At 45.7% G+C, this 22,486-nt stretch overlaps 1 protein-coding gene across 3 annotated transcripts in view; it reads right to left on the reverse strand.

Moving 5' to 3' along the window:
* PDE7A (phosphodiesterase 7A) overlaps positions 1 to 22,486 on the reverse strand; it is a 183,134-nt gene that overhangs the window by 31,946 nt on the left and 128,702 nt on the right. For all 3 annotated transcript variants that reach the window (XM_077492795.1, XM_077492796.1, XM_077492797.1), the window contains 3 exons: positions 16,886 to 17,037; positions 7,695 to 7,758; positions 2,991 to 3,086 (listed from right to left, as the gene is read on the reverse strand). In XM_077492795.1, coding sequence (XP_077348921.1) covers positions 2,991 to 3,086; positions 7,695 to 7,758; positions 16,886 to 17,037 — 312 coding nt within the window. The remainder of the gene's footprint in view (positions 1 to 2,990; positions 3,087 to 7,694; positions 7,759 to 16,885; positions 17,038 to 22,486) is intronic.

Consider the following 22,486-nt stretch of genomic DNA (forward strand, 5'->3'; position numbering starts at 1 on the left):
TACATTTTCTATAGGATTATGGTCTGGAGACTGGCTTGGCAGCTCCATGACTTTAATGTGCTCCTTCTTGAGCCACTCCTTTGTTGCCTTGGTGCTATATTTTGGGTCATTGTCATGCTGGAAGACCCATCCACCACCCATCTTCAATGTTTTGGCGAGGGGAAAAGGTTCTCATCCAATGATTTACAATACATGGCCCCGGCCATTGGCCCCTCGATGAAGAAAAGTTGGCCTCAAGTTTCCACCTCCATGTTGGACTGTAGGGATGGTGTTCTTAGGCTCATAGTCAGCATTTTTCTTCTTCCAAACACGACGATTCCAGTTAATGCCAAAGACCTCAATTTTGGTCTCATCTGACCACAGCTCTTTCTCCCAATCCTTCTCTGAATCCTTTAGATCAGGGGTCCTCAAACTATGACCTGCGGGCCACATGCGGCCCGCCAAGGACATTTATACGGCCCACCCCACCCAGGGCCGGATTCCAGACAGGCCAGACCTTGGGGCGAGCCAGTTGCAACACAGTGGGAGACTGCTATGTCACGGAGTTCACTGTTAAAAGTTTGAGCCCGCTGTGATAAAAATCCTGCCCTCATCCTAGACCAGCCCGTGTGATAGAGGAAGTGTTCTATCACGCAAGCTAGTCTAGGAGGAGGGCGGGGCTTTTATCACAGCGTGCCCGAACTTTTCACAGTAAGCTGTGACAGCAGCAGGAGATGCCCGTGTGCACACGCAATGACTGAGACATTGACTATCTCATTAGCCAAAAGCAGGCCCATAGTTCCCATTGAAATTCTGGTAAGTTTGTCGATTTAACTTTACTTCTTCATTTTAAATATTGTATTTGTTCCGGTTTTGTTTTTTCACTTCAAAATAAGATATGTGCAGCGTGCATAGGAATTTGTTCCTATTTTTTTTTTTTTTAAACTATAGTTCGGCCCTCTAACAGTCTGAGGGATAGTGAACTGGTCCCCTATTTAAAAAGTTTGAGGACCCCTGCTTTAGATGTTCATAGGCAAGACTGTACGAAGGAAGGGGACTCACCAAGTCTGGAGGAAGAAAAATGCTGACTATGACCCCAAGAAAACCATCCCTACAGTCAAGCATGGAGGTGGAAACATTATGCTTTGGGGCTGTTTCTTTGCTTAAGATACAGAGACTTTGCCGCACTGAGGGGTCAATAGACAGCGCCATGTATTGTAAAATATTGGATGAGAACCTTCTTCCCTCAGCCATAACACTGAAGGTCGTAGATGGGTCTTCCAGCATGACAATGACCCAAAAGATACCCTCAAGGCAACAAAGGAGTGGCTCAAGAAGAAGCACATTAAAGTCATGGAGGGCCTAGCCAGTCTCCAGACCTTAATCCTATAGAAAATTTATGGCGGGAGCTGAAACTTAGAGTTGCCAAGCAACAGCCAAGAAATGAGATGTGTGCAAGCCTGGTCACTAACTACAAGAAACGTTTTACCTCTTTGCTTGCCAATAAGGGTTTCTCCACCAAGTAACAAGTCATGTTTTGCTTGGGGATCAAATACTTATTTCACTCGCTGAACTGAAACTTAATTTATAGCATTTGTTTTATGCATTTTTTCTGGATTTTTGGTTGATATTCTGCCTCTATCATATAAAAATACACCTATGATAAAAACATAGACCCTACATTTCTTTGTAAGTGGGCAAACTTACAAAATCTGCAGGGGTTCAAATACTTATTTTCCCCCACTGTATGCCCCTCACTAACAAGCTGGCCCAATTGAACTATGCAAAGTGTATCAAAAGCTGGAGTTCAGCTTTAAGCTTTGACATTTGCCTGTGCCCAATCACCTGAATGTGGAGCATACCCCTATAGTCTAAGGATTAACTCCTGTGTTTTGTGATGTTTGCGTAAAAAAGCAGAAGATCCCTGTGACTGATAGGCGTTTTGTAGCCTACAATGCCAATAACAAGCTACCCTTCACTTTTTTACAATGCAGCTCCAAGAATATTCAAATATGCAAGAGATGACTGGCCTCTTATTCTGCAACATTCAAAGCAGAGGGACTGCGCTCAAACTCAAGGGGCACCTGCCATGTGAAATGCAAGACCTTGGGATAAGCTACCATTTTACTGCCCCTGAATCGCTACTAACTTTAGCTGCAGAAGCAGAGGCCGGGGGTGTACAAATGCCATGGCTGTGATACTTTGCTTCATAGTCATGGCAGGAATTATACCCTCTGTATGCCCACTGATCATTATCCATTCAAGTGAATGGGAGTGCTTGTGTTGTGTCCAAGAGGTTAAAGCAGGTGGCGAGAAAGCTGCCTATCAAATGCTCTCTAAAGAACCATCTGAACACAAAGGACTCCTCAGAGAGCACTGCACATGTGAACAAGTCCTTATGGTGACACTAACTGCTGCGGCAGAGATAAGGGGCACTAGGACAGGGGTGACGGTGACATAGTGACACTGTACTACTCAGGGGAGTAATCAGGGACTTTTAGACTGATGATCACTGTATAAGAAATCTGTAAAAACTGTTCAAAGGTTTAATGAAACCTTTGTTTACTACTGTGATGCTGTAATTGGTCCCAGCTATCACATGGTAGAGGGCTGCTGTGATTGGCCCTGCTACCATGTAATCACTGTGACCTATCAGAGGTTGCGCAGTAGTAAACGAGGCACCATGAATGACAGCCTTGTTTACTACTGCAATTGTGATCGCTGTGATTAGTCACTATGATCACATGGTACTAGGGCTTCTCACAGTGGCCCAGTACAACGATCGGTGGACAGAGATTGCACCCCTGTGTGCTATGAGCAGATAATGCAGGAGGACTGTACATGTATGGCTGGATGGGAGGTGGTTAAAGCCAATTTGCAAGTAGCAACTCCTGATGGTTATGAAATGGGGGGGGGGGGGGGGGGGGGGGAAAAAAAAAGCAACAAAGAAAGGGTTCTCTAATCAAAAGCACCAATATGTATGGAATTTAACTGTAATGTTTGTGTCTTACCTAAAAATCTCCGTAGTTTCACCATGTCTAAGTGGAAGTGATCGATTAGACTATGATGATTCAAGAGATGAAAGGTTAAGGTGACCAGACTGTTTCCTGAAATCAAATACCCAGACAAGTTAGTTCTTTGTAAAACATGTAAAAAAAATGTACACAAGAGTTACAGGGCTCTAGATAGAAATAGAATTGGCAAGCCTGGAGGACAGGAGGGGGGCTCAACCTATGAGGATCCCACAAACGGAAGAAGAAAAAAAAAAACAAGTAAAAAGAAAGAAAAAGAAAAAAAGAAAGAGAAAGAGAAAGAAAAGAAAAAAAAGAGAAAGAAAAAAAAAAGAAAAGAAGAGAGAAGGAAAAATAATCTTGATGGTAGGTTATGGTAAAACGTGGACAATTAGCGCCGCTCGTTTTTGCAATGCTTTATGGCTACTAGCAGGGTGTTTTTTTACCCCAAAAATGGTAACGCATCCCATTTTGCAGCACTTTTAGGCGCTGTTCACATCTAGGCGTTGACATTTTACAGTCGTTTTTTTCGGGCGTGTTTGCAGAGTTTTCGTACAGGTGTTTTCAAGGTTACAAGGTCACCAATGTAAAAGCAGTAAAATTCCTGTAATCTGCTAAAAAAAAAAAAAAATAGGATTTTTGTACTCACTGTAAAATCCTTTTCTCTGTAATTCACTGACCGACACAGCTCCTCTCTGTAACTAAAATGGGTTTGTTAGCCTGCCACTAGGAGAATTAGGCAAAATTGTAACAATACACAGAACTTTCAGTGCCGCCCCGGGGGGCGGATCCTGTGCCAACAACCCTCCCTGCTGCCCCAGCAGACTCAGTACGTCAACAAGCAGTATAACAAAGAAAAGGAGGGGTGGGTGCTGTGTTGGTCGGTGAATTGCAGAGAAAAGGATTTTACGGCGAGTACAAAAATTCTATTTTCGTATATTCACCGACCAACACAGCTCCTCTCTAACTAAATGGGACGTCCCCAAGCAGTGCCAAACGCAGGGTGGGAAAAACAGCATTAAAACTTCATCCACCATGGCAAGTGGGAACTAGTGAAAACTAAACCCACAAAAAAAACAGCAGTGTACGGAAAAACACACCGCCATATAACCAGGTATTCTCAACAGGAGAGATCCCCAACACCGCAAACTTTATGCAGTCCACCGGGCTGCAAACTCCCGAAGGCGACCCCCCACCCGGTATGTGGGTGGGGGCAAACCTTCATGTGGTAAAACTTTTGTTCGCAGGCTTCTTAGGCTTGCTGTTCCAGGGACACTTCTGACCGTTCGTGGACGTCCTGTCGGGCTGGGAACGTTTTGTCGAAGCACCGGGCGGACAAAAAAGCCACTTGTGAGCAGAAAAAGGAGGGCCCTTGCCTGCGGCGTAGCTCCTTAGCCTTCCTGGCCTGTGGAAGTAGTGTACTCTTACCACCCGTGGCATTTTTAATAATGTCATACATACAACGAAGCTCCAAAGAGCCGGTAGCCAAGGGAGGGAAGATCCGTCGGGGCTTTCTTGGATGCCTGGTCAGCAGACCAGCATATCAACCAAATCAGGCGCCTCAGCACCACAGCTGACACGGAAGCCCTGGATAACAGAGGGAGTGTATCCAGGGTTGCGTCACAAACGTACTTAAGGCCTTGCACTAGTTGGTCTGCTAGTTCCACGCAGACAGGGGAGACCTGTTGCCCTCCCAATTCGCGGTGCAAAAGTTTTGCCCACTCAGTCAGTGTCTTCGACTCCAGTGCAGATGCCAGTACAGGTCGCACGGCTGACCGCACAACCATAAACAAGGAACGAGCCACTGCCTCGGCCTTCCTGTCCGTGGGATCCTTGAATGTAGGAGTCCCCTCAACCGGGATCGTGGTTACTTTATTTAACCTAGATTTTGGGGGGTCCATGACCGGAGGAGCTGACCACTTTTTGAGAAGACTTTCCTCAAAGGGGTAACGCACCGCCATGTTTTTGGGGACTGAAAAGGTCCTTTGCGGCCGACCCCATTCCCTGAACTTGTCAAAATAAGTCAAATATGGGAACACCTTAGGTAGCTTGCGGGACCCAAAAGGGACAGATACCCCAGCAGAGGAATCCGCTGGCTCCTGGATCTTGCAGCTGTGATAAGTGCTCCAACAAGCGCTTTGTTGGACCTGGATGGGGAATCATCCTCGCTGTCCGAATGGTCCTGGTTAGCTTCATCTGATAGGTCAGAGCAGGGGTCACCAGCAGCAGCAGGGCCCGAGTCTGCATCAGAGCTCTCCCCAGAGGATAGGGGGGCAGGGGCCTTTTACGTGCACCTTTCCTTCCACGCACTGCCTCTATTTTTGCAACAAAAAAAAAAAAAGAGTTAAGGACCGCCGTCAGGGTGTCCATGGGCACAGCGCTATCCGCAGGTGACCCGGTTGCAATAGCCTGGATTTCGGAGGAAGAAACACCAGTTTCTGAAGCCATGCTGACCCTAGCCTTTCTGCCACCTGCAAGGGGACTTAGGACAGTCAAGGTCCCACCCTCCTGCTGCCGCCTGGGGGGGGGGGGGTTTCTAGCACCAGACTCACCACCCTGGGGCGTACTGCGATGGTTACTAGTCGTGCCTGTAGTCCCCAGGATGTTACCCAGTTGCAGAGTGAAGAAACTGTCGGCAGCAGCTGTAGAAAAGAGCAGTGAAACGATCTGCAGAGCTTGCACCAGCGTTCAGGGGATGGCCATCCAGCATCTTGTATACACAGTGGACACAGGAAACGGCATGTGATAGCACATGGCATGCAGCCACAAGAGAACTGTGGTGAAAAGAGAGCTCAGGCTTCAAAAAAAAATGGCCGCCAATGCAACCAATAGGAAAATCCCATAGAAAATGCCCGCTGAGGCTCACAAGGGGAACCTGCACCGACCTCAGCCAAAATGGCCGCCGGACAGCGCCATGCGGTGACAAGAAAAATCCCAGAACAGCGCTGCCTCCAACCAGCAAAAATACCTCCACAGACCCCTTTTGGGACCCCCCACACCAGGGACCAGGACCATCGCTAGCCACACAGACCCCCCTACAGGTGAGAGACCCAGTGATCCCCATACACACACCGCCCGCAGCAGATGCAGCTGACCCTCCCACCCCGGGGAGGGAAGATATGGACGTGGGAGAGAAGAGAAGGCGGTTAGGTGGCCCCCGAATCTACCTCCCAGGAAATGCCCAGCTGCTCAATGCCCCGAGGGAGGGAGAGCCATACTTACCAGTCCTGAAGAGCTGGGAGACATTCCATCATGGACCCACTCCTGCGCAGTTACAGGGTGGCTGCTGGCCCGGTATACGGTGATCCAGACATCAGTAGCCCGGTCATATGTATACCCCGGAGCACTGAAGCTCACGACCACCTCTGGAGGTATGTCGTGGCCTGCCGAGCCTTAGCTGCGACCTGCACACGTTCGATGGCCAGACTGCGGGGACTACAAGGATAACTTAACCAGCCTGTCACCCAGCTGGTAGTTGATGAATGATCCTAGGATCTTCTATCTTGCGCAAAAGTATAAATCCTGCATCAAAAAAATGGACCAAAGGGCCCGCATTGGTTCCTAGGTCATTCTTCACTAGGCAAAATAAAACTGAGTCTGCTGGGGCAGCAGGGAGGGTTGTTAGCACAGGGTCCGCCCCCCGGGGCGATATTGAAAGTTCTGTGTATTATGTTACAATTTTACCTAGTTCTCCTAGTGGCAGGCTAACAAACCCATTTAGTTACAGAGAGGAGCTGTGCCGGTCAGTGAATATAAGAGAAAAGAAGCTCCTGTACTTTGAGCGACGGGCCTTTTTCTTCAGGTAACAGAACGCTCAGATGTGAACAGGGGCCACTGAAATTAATGGGATACGTCTTGTTTAGAGCTGAGGTTTACATCAGAAAAATGCCCAAAAACTCTTAGGCGTGAACAGAGCCTTTAGGCGCTTTGGAAGTGCTGCCCATTCATTGTAATGGGTAGGGTATTTTGTGAGTGCCATTTACCGTGCTCCCAACCCAAAGACGCTGCTTGCAGGACTTTTCGCAATGTCCTGCAAGCGCACCGCAGAGGCCATTTCTAGTGCTAAAGCACCTGAAACCCACCTCGGTGTGAAAGGGGTCTAATGGTAAGCAGTAAAAAGGGTCGCTGGTTCAAATCCCAACCTGGGGTTTGCATGTTCTCCCTGTGCCTGCGTGGCTTTCCTCTGGGTACTCCAGTTTCCTCGCACACTCCAAAGACATGCTGGTAGGTTAATTAGCTTCTGTCCAAAATTGGCCCCAGTATATGAATGCGGGTTGGGGACCTTGGATTGTGGGCTCCTTGAGGGTAGGGGCCGATGTGAGTGTGCGATGTATGTGCGGAGTGATGCGTAAATTGACAGCGCTATATGGCTACCTTAAATAATATATAATAGAGGAGCAGATTAATGAAACAATTTACAGAGGGACAATTGTAGACATGCACACAAACTCACTTAGGCTGAACTGGATAGACTGGTGTCTCTATTCAACCTTACTATGCAACACTGTCAGTTTTTGTGTACATACTTAAAATGCCTTTAAAGGATTCCATCAAAAAGCAAAAACAAAAATGGAAAATCTAATTGTATCCGCCAAACCACATGCAAGTATTTTGTTTTGCCGCAGACACCCTTTAAGCCATTTCTGGGTATGTCCAAGACTGAAAAAAAATGATGCCGCCACACGAACAATAATATCCTCTTACCATTAGTCAACCTATCAAAAAGAAATATATCGAAATTCCAGTTTCCGACTTTTTCCAGCATACACTGAATAAAGAAAAAAAAATTATATTATTATTATATATTAATTGAAAGTAAGAAAACATTGCTCTAGCTACACAACATGCAGAGTATGCTTACAGAATGATTGCTGCAATGCTGCAGAGTTTATTTAGCAAGACAACCATATACAATTACAATAATCCATACAATTTCAGCAGCATTAATTGTTCAATGACCCGATACAAGAAAACTCAAAGATGATTTGTTTTTTTGTTTTATTTTTTTAACAAATCGCAACCAAACAAAAGCTGGCTGCCTGTAAACAAAGATTTTATACTTTGTCTATTAGGCTTCATGCACACAAGACGCAGATGCAAACGCTGCTGGACACATGTTGAAACCGGCGTTTAGAAACGCGCGTTTTGCCGCGATTTAGCGGCGTTTTACCGCGTTTGCGTCTAGAAGCGTTTAGTTAAGCTAACATCATAGACCCTCCCCAGCTCAAAAATTAACTATTTCAGCAATTTTGTGAGACCAGAGTGAGTAGCAGCAGCTGTGAGAGCTGCAGTGTACTTGTATTTAGCGTGTCACTTGCCACGGCACCTGCCACAAGTTGTGGATTGTCCACTTGCCAAGTGACTTGCCACATCACCTGCCACGTCACTTGCCATGTCATCTGCCACAAGTTGTGGATTGTCCAACTGCCACGTCACCTGCCACAAGTTGTGGATTGTCCACTTGCCACGTGACTTGCCACGTGACCTGCCACATCACTTGCCACAAGTTTTGGATTGTCCACTTGCCACGTCACTTGCCACAAGTTGGGGATTGTCCACTTGCCACATCACCTGCCACAAGTTGTGGATTGTCCACTTGCCACATCACTTGCCATCTGCCATGTCACTTGCCACAAGCTGTGGATTGTCCACTTGCCACGTCACTTGCCACAAGTTTTGGATTGTCCACTTGCCACGTCACTTGCCACATCACTTGCCACAAGATGTGGATTGTCCACTTGTCACATCACCTGCCACATCACTTGCCACATCACCTGCCACAAGTTGTGGATTGTCCACTTGCCACGTCACTTGCCACGAGATGTGGATTGTCCACTTGCCACGTCACTTGCCACGTCACCTGCCACATGTTGTGGATTGTCCACTTGCCACGTCACTTGCCACATCACCTGCCACGTCACTTGCCACGAGATGTGGATTGTCCACTTGCCACGTCACTTGCCACGTCACCTGCCACAAGTTTTGGATTGTCCACTTGCCACGTCACTTGCCACGTCAGCTGCCACGTCACTTACCACAAGATGTGGATTGTCCACTTGCCACATCACCTGCCACAAGTTGTGGATTGTCCACTTGCCACATCACCTGCCACGTCACTTGCCACGAGATGTGGATTGTCCACTTGCCACGTCACCTGCCACAAGTTTTGGATTGTCCACTTGCCACGTCACTTGCCACGTCAGCTGCCAAGTCACTTGCCACAAGATGTGGATTGTCCACTTGTCACATCACCTGCCACGTCACCTGCCACAAGTTGTGGATTGTCCACTTGCCACATCACCTGCCACGTCACTTGCCACGAGATGTGGATTGTCCACTTGCCACGTCACTTGCCACGTCACTTGCCACAAGTTTTGGATTGTCCACTTGCCACGTCACTTGCCACAAGATGTGGATTGTCCACTTGCCACATCACCTGCCATGTCACCTGCCACAAGTTGTGGATTGTCCACTTGCCACGTCACTTGCCACATCACCTGCCATGTCACTTGCCACAAGATGTGGATTGTCCACTTTCCACGTCACCTGCCATGCCACCTGCCACAAGTTGTGGATTGTCCACTTGCCACGTCACCAGCCACATCACCTGCCACAAGTTGTGGATTGTCCACTTGCCACACCACTTTCCACGTCACCTGCCACAAGATGTGGATTGTCCACTTGCCACGTCACTTGCCACAAGTTTTGGATTGTCCACTTGCCACGTCACTTGCCACGTCAGCTGCCACGTCACTTACCACAAGATGTGGATTGTCCACTTGCCACATCACCTGCCACAAGTTGTGGATTGTCCACTTGCCACATCACCTGCCACGTCACTTGCCACGAGATGTGGATTGTCCACTTGCCACGTCACTTGCCACGTCACTTGCCACAAGTTTTGGATTGTCCACTTGCCACGTCACTTGCCACAAGATGTGGATTGTCCACTTGCCACATCACCTGCCATGTCACCTGCCACAAGTTGTGGATTGTCCACTTGCCACGTCACTTGCCACATCACCTGCCATGTCACTTGCCACAAGATGTGGATTGTCCACTTTCCACGTCACCTGCCATGCCACCTGCCACAAGTTGTGGATTGTCCACTTGCCACGTCACCAGCCACATCACCTGCCACAAGTTGTGGATTGTCCACTTGCCACACCACTTTCCACGTCACCTGCCACAAGATGTGGATTGTCCACTTGCCACGTCACTTGCCACAAGTTTTGGATTGTCCACTTGCCACGTCACTTGCCACGTCAGCTGCCACGTCACTTACCACAAGATGTGGATTGTCCACTTGCCACATCACCTGCCACAAGTTGTGGATTGTCCACTTGCCACATCACCTGCCACGTCACTTGCCACGAGATGTGGATTGTCCACTTGCCACGTCACTTGCCACGTCACCTGCCACAAGTTTTGGATTGTCCACTTGCCACGTCACTTGCCACGTCAGCTGCCAAGTCACTTGCCACAAGATGTGGATTGTCCACTTGTCACATCACCTGCCACAAGTTGTGGATTGTCCACTTGCCACGTCACTTGCCACATCACCTGCCACGTCACTTGCCACAAGTTTTGGATTGTCCACTTGCCACGTCACTTGCCACAAGATGTGGATTGTCCACTTGCCACATCACCTGCCATGTCACCTGCCACAAGTTGTGGATTGTCCACTTGCCACATCACCAGCCACATCACCTGCCACAAGTTGTGGATTGTCCACTTGCCACACCACTTTCCACGTCACCTGCCACAAGATGTGGATTGTCCACTTGCCACGTCACCAGCCACATCACCTGCCACAAGCTGTGGATTGTCCACTTGCCACGTCCCTTGCCACGTCACCTGCCACAAGTGGATTGTCCACTTGCCACATCACCTGCCACAAGTTGTGGATTGTCCACTTGCCACGTCACCTGACACAAGTTGTGGATTGTCCACTCGCCACGTCACTTGCCACATCCCCTGCCACAAGTGGATTGTCCACTTGCCACGTCACTTGCCACGTCCCCTGCCACAAGTGGATTGTCCACTTGCCACGTCACCTGCCACAAGTTACGGATTGTCCACTTGCCACGTCACATGCCAGTCACCTGCCACAAGTTGTTGATTTTCCACTTGCCACGTCACCTGCCAAGTCACTTGCCGCGTCACCTGCCAGGTCACTTGCCACGTCACCTGCCACAAGTTGTGGATTGTCCACTTTCCACGTCACTTGCCACGTCACCTGCCACGTCACTTGCCACAAGTTGTGGATTGTCCACTTGCCACAAGTTGTGGATTGTCCACTTGCCACGTCACTTGCCACCTGCCATGTCACTTGCCACAAGTTGTGGATTGTCCACTTGCAATTGCAATTGTTTAAAATATTTTTCTAATGGTTTTTCATCATTTGCAATCATTTTTGAGATTTTTAATGTAAAAAAAAAAGGTCACCTTTAAAAACGCATATAAACGCAAACGCGGCAGCGGCGTTTTGCCGCGTTTTGCGTCTGAAACGTGGAAATTTTTGCTTCTGAGCGCATTTTTTTGCTTCTGGAAAAACGAGATTAAACGCAACTGCATAAAAACGGAAAAAAACTAGACTGTGTGCATGGACACATAAGATAACATTGAATGAGTTCAGGGGCAGTTGAAAACACTGTCCAACTGCATCTGAACGCGCGTTTAACTGCGTCTCGTGTGCATGAGGCCTTAGGGTTGCACATTTGGGGAATCTTCATTCTGCTGCATCACAAAAGCTGCCCAAAGAATCGTTACATCCGACACTTCCAGCTCTCTAGGGTGCCCGTGTCCCCAGCCAGTCTATGGCTGGGGACATTGGATCTCAAAAGGGTTGAGATGGACTTAAAAAAAAAAATAAAAAAATAAAAAAACACACACCACAAGCATACATACTCACCTAGGCAGATGCAGCATTGATTTGATGCCTCATCTATCCCTGCCAGTGTCTTGTAAAATAGTGTCCTCCATCAGATGGTGTCCCCTGCGTACTGCGCATGCGCAGTACACAGGGACACAGATTCCGAAAATTGCCGAGGATGAACGGCGCCTGCGCCGTGAGTCCAGGTTCTATCCCCACTATCCAAGTGGACATAGAGTTAGAATAAAAAAGAGCCGAGCGCAGCGAGGCCGAGCCCGAAGCGTGGCAAGCGAAGCTCGCCCGCGAGGGGCACTCTAAAATTCTCAACCCTATGTCGGCTTGGATAGTGGGGCTACCTCCTCCACTCACGGCGCAGGCGCCGTTCAGCTTCGGAGTTTTTCCGAAGCTTCGTCTGCTCCGTACTGCGCATGCGCAGTACGGAGCGGACAGCATTTGATAGGCGGACTCTATTAGGCAGAACACCGGCACTGCAGTGGAAACTGAGCAAACTCCACTGATCGCTCAGTTCTCCCTCACCGCTCTGAGCAGAGAGCTGTGACTGTCAGTCACCAGCTGTCTTCTGTCCCTCCAGCGCTGGGCTGTGGAGGGGGCGGGAGGGGCAGGTTTGGGCTCTAAGCAAGTCGCTGAGAGGCTGAGCCAGGCGCCCGTCTAGGCATCTGGGTGAATCCCGATTGTAAAGTTGGGATCTATCCAGGAGTCTGAAGCAGCCGAGTGAGGTCAAGCAACAGCAGACTTTAGCCTGTGGTCTGCTGAAAACGGGCCACAGCAGTGCAGAACAAACTGCAGTCCTGTGACCTACAGGAGAAGTGCAGCCAAAATAGCTTTGGCCATACACTTCTCCTTTGAAGTGGAAGTAAACACTTCTATCATTTCCAGCCAAAGAAGCCGCCATCTTGGCCTGTTTAATCTTCAACTGCTATGGTGCTGCACATGTGATCAGTTATGACACCAGCCACTGGATGGTTTGACTGATTGTGCTTTCAACCAAACTATGTGACAGTTACATTTCCAGGACATGTCTGGAATTTACAGTTTTTTGAAACGGTTAAATCGATGGGTTTACTTCAGCTTTAAAGAAGCTTTAAGAAGCAAAAGGCCTCGGGCTCAATGAGATTTAGGGAAAAAAGGGCCTGGGAGCTCAAGTGGTTAAAAAATGAATCTGAAGGAATTTTTATTATCCGTTCACACTGCTTTCATTAAGGCTGGGTTCACACCGCTGCGGCAGCGAGAACCGGATGTGATTCGCACCGCACTGCAGTGCAAATCACATCCGATCTCTGTGCAATGCGAGTTCAGCCATACAGATAGTATGGCTGAATTCGCATCGCACCCGCCACAAACTCGCACGGGACCCTTTTTTGGTCCGCAGCAGAATCGGATCACATGGGTGTTCACACCATGCGATCCAATTCCTGTCCGAGTTTGCAGATCGCACTGCGATATGCGGACTGATCTGGGGGTGTCATTAACATTTCACTGACACTCCCAGCAGTCCGCATAGGGCAGTGTGAACTGCCGGCGGGAGGCATGCGATGCCGCGGATTCGCGGCGTTCCCGCATCGCTCCGGTGTGAACCCGGCCTAATTGTCCAGGGCAGTTTAAAAAAAAAAAAAAATGTAAATTATGACGTGCCTATAAATTCAGTACACATGAACTTTAGGTTTTAGTGGCATATAACCCCATGGTCTAAAAATAGTGTGTCCATATAACCCTGCCCACCAAGTAACTAAACAAGCAATAATGAGGACAAAAGAAGGGGCAAATATGGGTTGGAAAACGCCAACCCCGGGATTTTTAATGGTATTAGTTCAACAAAGTATGCAATCAAAATATTTTTATTATTATTCAATCAACATCCATCAAAGATGTGCAAAACAAACAATATACAATCATAAAATTCAATGGCGAGGCTGGATTAGGTGTAGATCTTCTCCAAAATTCCCCCACATTGATGCATAAAAACAAAAACGCTACGCTGCGATTATCCAACAAGTTTCGCTCGGAACTCGAGCTTCATCAGGAATTGGCACAGCAGATCATAGCAATTGCATCAGAGTCACCACAGGTCTATGCATATATTTGCCGTTAATGAGTAAGTAAGGAATTGAAAAGAAGGTGCAATCAATGCACCTGCTGACCAGTGGCTGCACAGGCTGGGTGTAGCCCAGGGGTTGGCAATTTAAGGAGGATGAACTGCTGAACAGGCTACTTCACAACAGGTGTCTCTGTACACATACTGATCGCGTTTATTTCACTAAGCCATCTGGCAACATTGCTGGCATTTCCCCATACTGGTCATTTGTAACCAGTCTGCAATCCTATTGATTCAACCATCCAGACCTGATTTTTGGTTGATGCGTCACTACCCAGCCTGTGCAGCCACTGGTCAGCAGGTGCATTGATTGCACCTTCTTTTCAGTTCCTTACTTACTCATTATGAACGGCAAATATATGCATAGACCTGCAGCGACTGATGCAATTGCTATGATCTGCTGCTGTGCCAATTCCTGATGAAGCTCGAGTTACGAGCGAAACTTGTTGGATAATCGCAGCATAGCGTTTTTGTTTTTATGCATCAATGTGGGGGAATTTTGGAGAAGATCTACACCTAATCCAGCCTCGCCATTGATTTTTATGATTGTATATTGTTTGTTTTGCACATCTTTGATGGATGTTGATTGAATAATAATAAAAATATTTTTGTAATAGATTGCAATAGATTGCATAATTTGTTGATCTGATACCGTTAAAAATCCCGGGGTTGGCGTTTTCCAACCCATTTTTGCCCCTTTTGTCCTCTATATAGAATTTTGGGATGTGGTATCCTCCTCTCTTCAATCCTTTCTTAGTTTTTTTTTTTTCTTGTAAACAAGCAATAAGGAGATCACCTGAAAAGGAGGAGAGGGATCTGTATTCTGTACTGTTAATCTTACAGTAAACAAGTTTATTCGTAGACCATGGGACATCCCCAGGCAATACATCGAGTGGTGAGCAACAAGCTAATAAAGGCTGCAACAAGGCCCACTGGAAACAAGAAGGGTCAACAGACGCAAATAGTTGACTGCAGAAGCACACATCAACATGGTCAACCAGTCGCCTAGCAAAATAACTTTCTTTTGAACTGTGAACAGGATTCATTGGTAGCAATCTTTGAAAATACAGGTGTCTGGGGGGGAAGAAAAAAATAAAAATAAATAAAAGGCCCCAGCATCTCTGCAATGAGCATAAAAATAAATAGGGCTCTCTTTGTTCCCAGAGAGCAGATGCCATAGCCAGACAGGGGTAGCCACCAAGCTGAGTGAAACAGGAAGAAGATTGTGAACCATTTGGGGGGGGGGGGGTCAGTTTTCTTTCACCTCGCAAGGCGATAGCCAATTTCATCTATGGGGGTACTGACAAAATTCAGGGGCTGTGCATTCCGAGATGGCCAATATGACTACCCTTTTCCCCATAAACCTGGGCTGTAACAGAAAACTCCAAAGGGGCTGCCCCTGAAGGGGTGAAAGAGGCCTCCAGGAAGGGTAGTGACCCAGACGGGTGCAGCGATCAGGGCTTTTATGTCTCAAACCCTTTGGAGTGCACTGCAAACCAACCCAAGCCGTTTGCAAATAGTAAGGTGGAAAGCCCAGCTGGGCTACCTAAACTACATCTACCCCCCCCATTGTTTTTATGATCTGTCATTTTATACCTGCAAGTGAGGGATTTCAACAAGGGATACTCACGAGACACTACTGGAGAAAGGAGGGTTATTCCCATCTGTAACTAGCTATTGATGGCTGCAGGGAGTCCAATCCCATCCTGGAGAATAAGCATGCCTGAATAGCTGTGCAGTCCAAAGTGGTGTGTGCATGTGCCGTACGAATAACCAGTAGGAGGCTACACAGACTGAGTAAGAGGCACATGGGCAGACAGCATGTCCAATTGTGCCAAATAAAAAATAAAATAAAAAATAAAATAAAAAAAAGTTGCACAGCCCATGCTTCTGAGATTAACTCCCCCTGTTGGGGACCAACACATTCAGGGTTACATAAGAGGTTAAAGTCCTGACTAACTGAGGCGTTGGCTGAAAACCTCCTATGGTCCCCACTAGGCAAGACCCAGAGGACACGCCACATCTGGCAGTTTTCACCAGTGGGAATAATGCCTCCTAAGGATTCTTCAGGGACAGGGCTCCCTTGATCCAGACGATGACCCTATACCTGTAAAACACTTTGTAGCAAACTCAGCATATAGCACCAAGAGTGCCTAGGTGAGCACCTAACCCAGAGTCTAGTGCCCAGAAGACATTTTACAGGCCAATTCCCCTTTTCCCAGCGGTACCTAGGTACAGCCTCCAGGGCTAAGACATGGACTAGTTGATCCAGAAGCTGCAAAAAACAGGCACCAGTGTCTCTGAAGCAGGTGTAGACATTTGCTAGTGGAAAAGAAGTGAAAAAACAAAAAGATTTGCTTCAGAGGATAGAAAATGTAATCTCTTGGAACACTAGCAAATCAACTGGAGGTATGCTGGGAATGTGAAGGGTTATATTGGGCTATCCTTACAGCTCCTGTTTGCCAGTGTTGCAAAAGGCAGCAGCCTAACCCTATGTACCTGAATACTTCATCCATGGCTCAATGTGCGATTAACAAAGAAAAACATTTTACTGGTTGCTATGGACAATACACAGGGGGAGATTTACTAGAACTGGTGCACACAGCATCAGCTTCTAGGTTTTATTGTCAAAGCTTAATTAAGCGAGCCAAGGTTAGAAACTGATGTGTTACCATGCACAGTTTTAGTAAATCTCCCCCAAATTGTCATGAGGACCAATGTCTTGTTAGAATGGACACCTCTTCCAGCCTGTTCTTCATGATACAGAGGTCAGACCAGATTTTGAATGCAAGATATTATAGCTGCAATGCCAACTGCTGTGAATTTATAAAAAAATAGCATGTTTAACAACAAAGGGGAAAAAAATAAAAAATAAAATAAAATAAACTACAGCCAACAAATACAAACCTTGGCTTGTCCATTGTAATCATCATCCAAAATGTACAGTGAATTCTGTGGAGTGACACCACGGAAGAATCGAGAGGACCTTAAGTACCGCTGAAAACTTAACAACCGCCGTATATTTCGTGCAGACAAGGAGATTTCAATTTCTGAATGTGCTGCAGATTAAAACCAAGGCAATGTTCAGAAAGCAGGCATTTTTATTTTATTTTCAGGTTTCAATATCTTTTATTGAGTATCAGCAGGTTACAAATAATGTCATAAGAAGAAATATGAGAACAAAAAAAAACACATCTAACACAAACAAGGTATTAAAGATTGTTAGGATGATGTACAATTATCTTCGTAGATGAGCTCTAGTTTTTCATTCTATATATTATATCAGAAAAATCTGTAACAATGTTCCTCCAGTATACAAGTGCTAAAAAAGAGGCAACAATAGTATTTCAAGTAGAGGATGGATAAGTGGGTGAAAAGGGGGGGGGGGGGGGGATCAGGGTTTGAGGAGGAAGGGGGCAGAGGAGGGTGAAGGGATAAGGGAAGGAGGGGGTGGGACAGGCAGGGAGACATGCATAAAATACCAAATATTTACTTACTTCCTAGTATATGTATTATAGCAATTAGACCAGGAGTTCCACATTTGTCTAAGCCTGGTATGAGATTCATTATTCTTTCAGGAGAATCTTACTATTGTGGTGGGGGTCTGGGCCATCATAATGACATCTAGAACTGGGGAATTAGTATTTTTCATAGTTTGGTTATGGTGCGCATGGCTGCAAGTAATATGTGGGCAATCACTTTTCTGTGAGCCATAGGTATGGAATCTATATTTAGGTTTAAGAAGGCTAGTTTAAGTGATGGTATTATGATCAATCCGTTAAACTGAAAAGACTTCCTGCCAGTAGTGCGTTATGTTAGGGCATTCCCAGAGGGTATAGAATAAAGAGCCCGGGGGAATTGCAGTTCCTCCAGCAATTGGGGACGTGCAATTGTCAAAATAAGCTATTCTATCTGGGGTTAAACATCTCCTTTGAAGGTTTTGCATGAGTTCCCACAGTGCAGTGCATTTTGTAGCATCATATGTGGATTGGAGAGGTCTTTGCCATTGCATTCCTGTGTAGGATCTGCCTAGATCTTGCTTCCATTGGTTAAAGGCCAGGGAGTGCTGGAATTGTGTCTTTTCTTGTAGTGCATTGTAAAATAGAAAGATTCCCTTACCCCTGGAGGAGTGGGGTGAATAGTAGGTTATTGCCTGTATGGGGATGGAGATCAAAAGTTGTGGGTTGCTAGCGGAGGTCCACCCTAAAGTGGACCTTCCGCTCATCGGAACCCTCCCCCCCTCCGGTGCCACAATCGGCACCTTTCAGGGGGGAGGGGGGTGCAGTTACCTGGATAATCCAGGTAACTGCACCCACTTCCGGGATAGCTCTCTGCGGAAAGGGGCGTAACTTACACCCCTTTCCGCAAGTGCCCCGCTGCCTGCTGGGAAACACACAGATCCCAGAGGCAGCGGGGAGCGTCCTTATTGCGCAGCGCGATTCGCGCATTGCGCAGTAGGGAACCTGGAAATGAAGCCGAAAGGCTCCATTTCCTGATTCCCATACCCAAGATGGCGGCGGCAGGACCCGACAGGCGACCTAGAGATCGGCTTCGGGTGCCGACATCGCGGGCGCGCTGGGCGGGTAAGTGTCACTATTTTAAAAGTCAGCAGCTGCAGTATTTGTAGCTGCTGGCTTTTAAAAAAAAAAAAAAAAAAAACGCGGAGTCCCGGTGGACTCCCGCTTTTTAAGACAGTGAGCAATTTGTAGATACTAATATTAGGATTCTGGGCCAAGTTTTAGGTCTGCTTTGAGGCTGTGGAAAGGTTTGATCTGACCCTTTTGGACTAGGTCAGTCAAAAATAAGGAGTCATGTTTGGGCCATTTATGTATTTGAAGGTCCATAATAAGCAAATTAAGAACAGATATGGGTAATCTGATGGGTGTTGTAGGTGGTGGACAAAAACAACATGGTATTTTGGTTGTAATGTACTTGTTTGGCAACCTCCTAACAATATAATAATAATTTTATTTCTTTTTTGTAAAAAAAAAAAAAAAAAAAAAAAAAATCTTATCTTATTTGATCACTGAGGCCTACTTTACATAAGATTTTAAATGTTTTTTGTAGCACATCTGCTTATTATTCAATCGTAGACAAACAGGTGCAACCCTTCCCTAACCCCTTCATACCTAAGCTTTTTTTTTCTGAGACTTGTTGCTTACAAAGTTAAACTATTTTTGCTAGAAAATTACGTAGAACCCCCCAAACTATATATGGGGTCTCTGCTAAAAAAATGTTTTATTCATAGAAATATATAGATCGAGATCTGTAGCTCTTTTTTTTTTTTTTTTTTTTTAGCAGAGACCCTAGAGAATAAAATGGCGATCGTTGCAATATTTTATGTCACACTGTATTTGTGCAGCAGTCTTTCAAATGCATTTTTTTTTGGAAGAAATGCACTGGGGGGGGGGGGGGGGATAAAAATTATTGCTCTCGCGCTAACAATCGCGGGGATACCTCACATGTGTGGATTGAACACGGTTTACATTTGCAGGTGCGACTTGCGTATGCGCTTGCTTGTGCATGCGAGCACAGAGGGATGGGGCGCTTTCATTTTTATTCTTTGTTTAAATTCATTTTTCTTTTTACACGGTATCTTTACAAAAAAAAAAAAAAAAAAAAAGCACAGCAGGCAAAGATGAAGTATAGGGAATGCATACTGTAGATCAGGGAAAAAAAAATAAATAAATAGCTATTCCCAAGAGTACCATTTTAAAAAAGGAAGAAAAAAAATTGACACAGGGCCACGTTTATCACGGTCTAGCATTGCCCCTTCTTTTAAAGACTCTAAATGTCTCAGAACAGAGGAGAACAGTTGTTACAGTTTTTGGATAAGCTTGTCCAATTCTTGCCTGATATAGGACAGTACTGGGTCTTTTTTTGTCTTATTTTTCGTTTCACGATGCACCAAATATTTCCATTGGTGAAAGGTCTGAACTGCAGGCAGGCCAAATAAGCACCCAGAATCTTCTACTGCGAAGCATTGCTATTGTCATGGATGCAAGGCCTTCCCTGAAAGACGTTGTCGGAATGGGAGCATATGCTTCTCTAAAACCTAGATAAATTTTTCAGCATTGATGGTGCCTTTCCAAAATCGGCAAGCTGCCCATTCCATATGCAGAAATGCACCCCCCAAACCATCACTAACAAGTCGGAGGTTCCCTCTCCTCTTAGTCCAGAGGAGGAGGTGGCGCCCATGGCTGCCTAAAAATGCAACGTGGAAAACTGTTCTGTGGTCAGACAAATCAAAATGGTACAACTGGACATTTTAAATAGAGCTTTAGCTCACAGATAATGATGCCATTTCTGGATCATGTTCAACTATGGCTTTGTTGCATGATCTTTACCTTGAATTTTTGGATGACACAGCAAACAGTGTTCACAGATGGTGATTTTTGGAAGTTTTCTGAGCCCATGCATTTACTAAATACTACAATTATAAAATTAGATAAATATTCAATGTTCTATCCTCAGATATGCCTGCTCCAACACTTTATTTTGGCTATGGTTGTCTCTGCTATTGTGCATTCCCTCACTCTGCCCGATGTCGCATCGATTATATGCCGCCTCAGCTCCTGTGGAGAGGTTATGTTTCCGGCCCACCTTGACGCACTGCGCTCACTGTCTGGGTTGGTGAGTGCGCTTGGTCAATGATTCCTTTACATTTGTCTATTTACTTTTCTACCTCTTTTATAATATCAACATGATTCACTATACCATATGCAGTCAAAATTCCTATAGAATTAGATAGATAGAGAGATATATACATATACACACACACACACACACATACATATACATACACACATACATACATACATACACACACACACACAATAGGAATTTTGACTGCATCAGCTCCTGATGAGTGGAAACATCCACGAAACACGTTGAGCCTTGTTTTGAGGCTACAGCTACTTTTCATATGGAATCATGTTCATTGAACTATTTTTATGTACCCATGAATATTATTTTATTTCTTATTTGATGGATGCATATTTACTGTGTGGATGTATTTGTCGGTGCCCGGCATGCTGTTGGCAACTCTGTGCTACACTATTTGCCATCAAAACTATGTGTCACTACATATATGGATATTATGTTATATATTACTATGCTTTTGCCATGTGTACATTACCTGTATGTATATGGAACTAATCTTCTCTGTTTTTATGTTAAACATTTTTATGGTGAAATTTAAATACGATGTCATTTACCTCCACTATCCAATTTGCTTCATCTAAAATCCCAATCTTCCCTTGATATTTACCGATTATCGGGAAGGAGGCACTTAATTGTTCCTCATTTAAAGACCCAAACTATCCTCTTTGTGAGCCCATGCAGTGATGTCTATCACAGAATCATAGTAAATAAAGCTAAAACTGTGCTAATATGCTAACAAATAAAATGAATTATAAAAAGCAGCAGCTTAATGTGGGATAACACAAGATAATATAGAAGGAGCGGCGCTAGAAAAGTCCCAATTGATGTATGTAGATCCTTAATTAACCCCCCTGACGGTATTCCTTAGTCTGGCTCGGAGTGTAATTTTTATACCAAAAGCGGTAACCCCGAGCCAGACTCGGGACCACATCGCTGGATCCAGGAGGACGTTTACTTACCTTCTCCCTCGGATCCAGCGATGTCCCCCCGCTGTACGAGCGAGCAGTGTCTCGCTCGAGCTATCAGGGAGCCGATCTCCGTTCCCTGAGAGCGTTGCGACGCACGGGGACGGAGATCGGCACCAAATTCAAAAAGTGAAACACTCACTATACATACAGTATAATGTAATCTTACAGATTACATTGCTGTATGTAAATATTTCACATCCCCTTTGTCCCTAGTGGCCTGACAAGTGTCCTGCATGCAGTTTTACATTATAAAAACTGTTTTTTATGCCTGGAAACTGGAGATTGTCCATAGCAACCAAAACTGTCCCTTTACATCAAAAATGGTTTTAGACCAGCTAGAAAACAGCGATAATAAATTGGAATCACTCGCAGAATTGAGCAATAGCAATTTTTGGGGAGATCCGCCATCAAATATTGAAAAGTAATGACAGTGACAATTCTGCAACTGAACAAAATTTCAGTGTTTTTGATTACATTATTGAATAATTATTATTGTTATATTATTTTATTATTTGGTACCATTATTTATAATTAATTTATTATAATTATAATTTAGGATTTCATTTTTCAAACTTTATCATACCTGGGATGTCTGCTAGATTCTGGTTTTGACAGATTCAAGAGAGTTATTGCTAAGAATTACAGGACTACAATATAAAAACGCCAAATTTTCATGCTAAATAATTGTACCGCTTTTAGCACCTAATATCCGAAATAATCGTACCGCCAGGGAGGTTAAAGCGGAGGTCCACCCTAAAATGGACCTTCCACTCATCGGATTCCTCCCCCCCTCCGGCGCCACAATTGGCACCTTTCAGGGGGGAGGGGGGTGCAGTTACCTGGATAATCCAGGTAACTGCACCCACTTCCGGGCTAG

This window comes from Lithobates pipiens, unplaced genomic scaffold, assembly GCF_037356315.1.
Source record: "Lithobates pipiens isolate NorthernLeopardFrog02 unplaced genomic scaffold, aLitPip1_a1.2 Scaffold_19, whole genome shotgun sequence".
Lineage (NCBI taxonomy): Eukaryota > Metazoa > Chordata > Amphibia > Anura > Ranidae > Lithobates > Lithobates pipiens.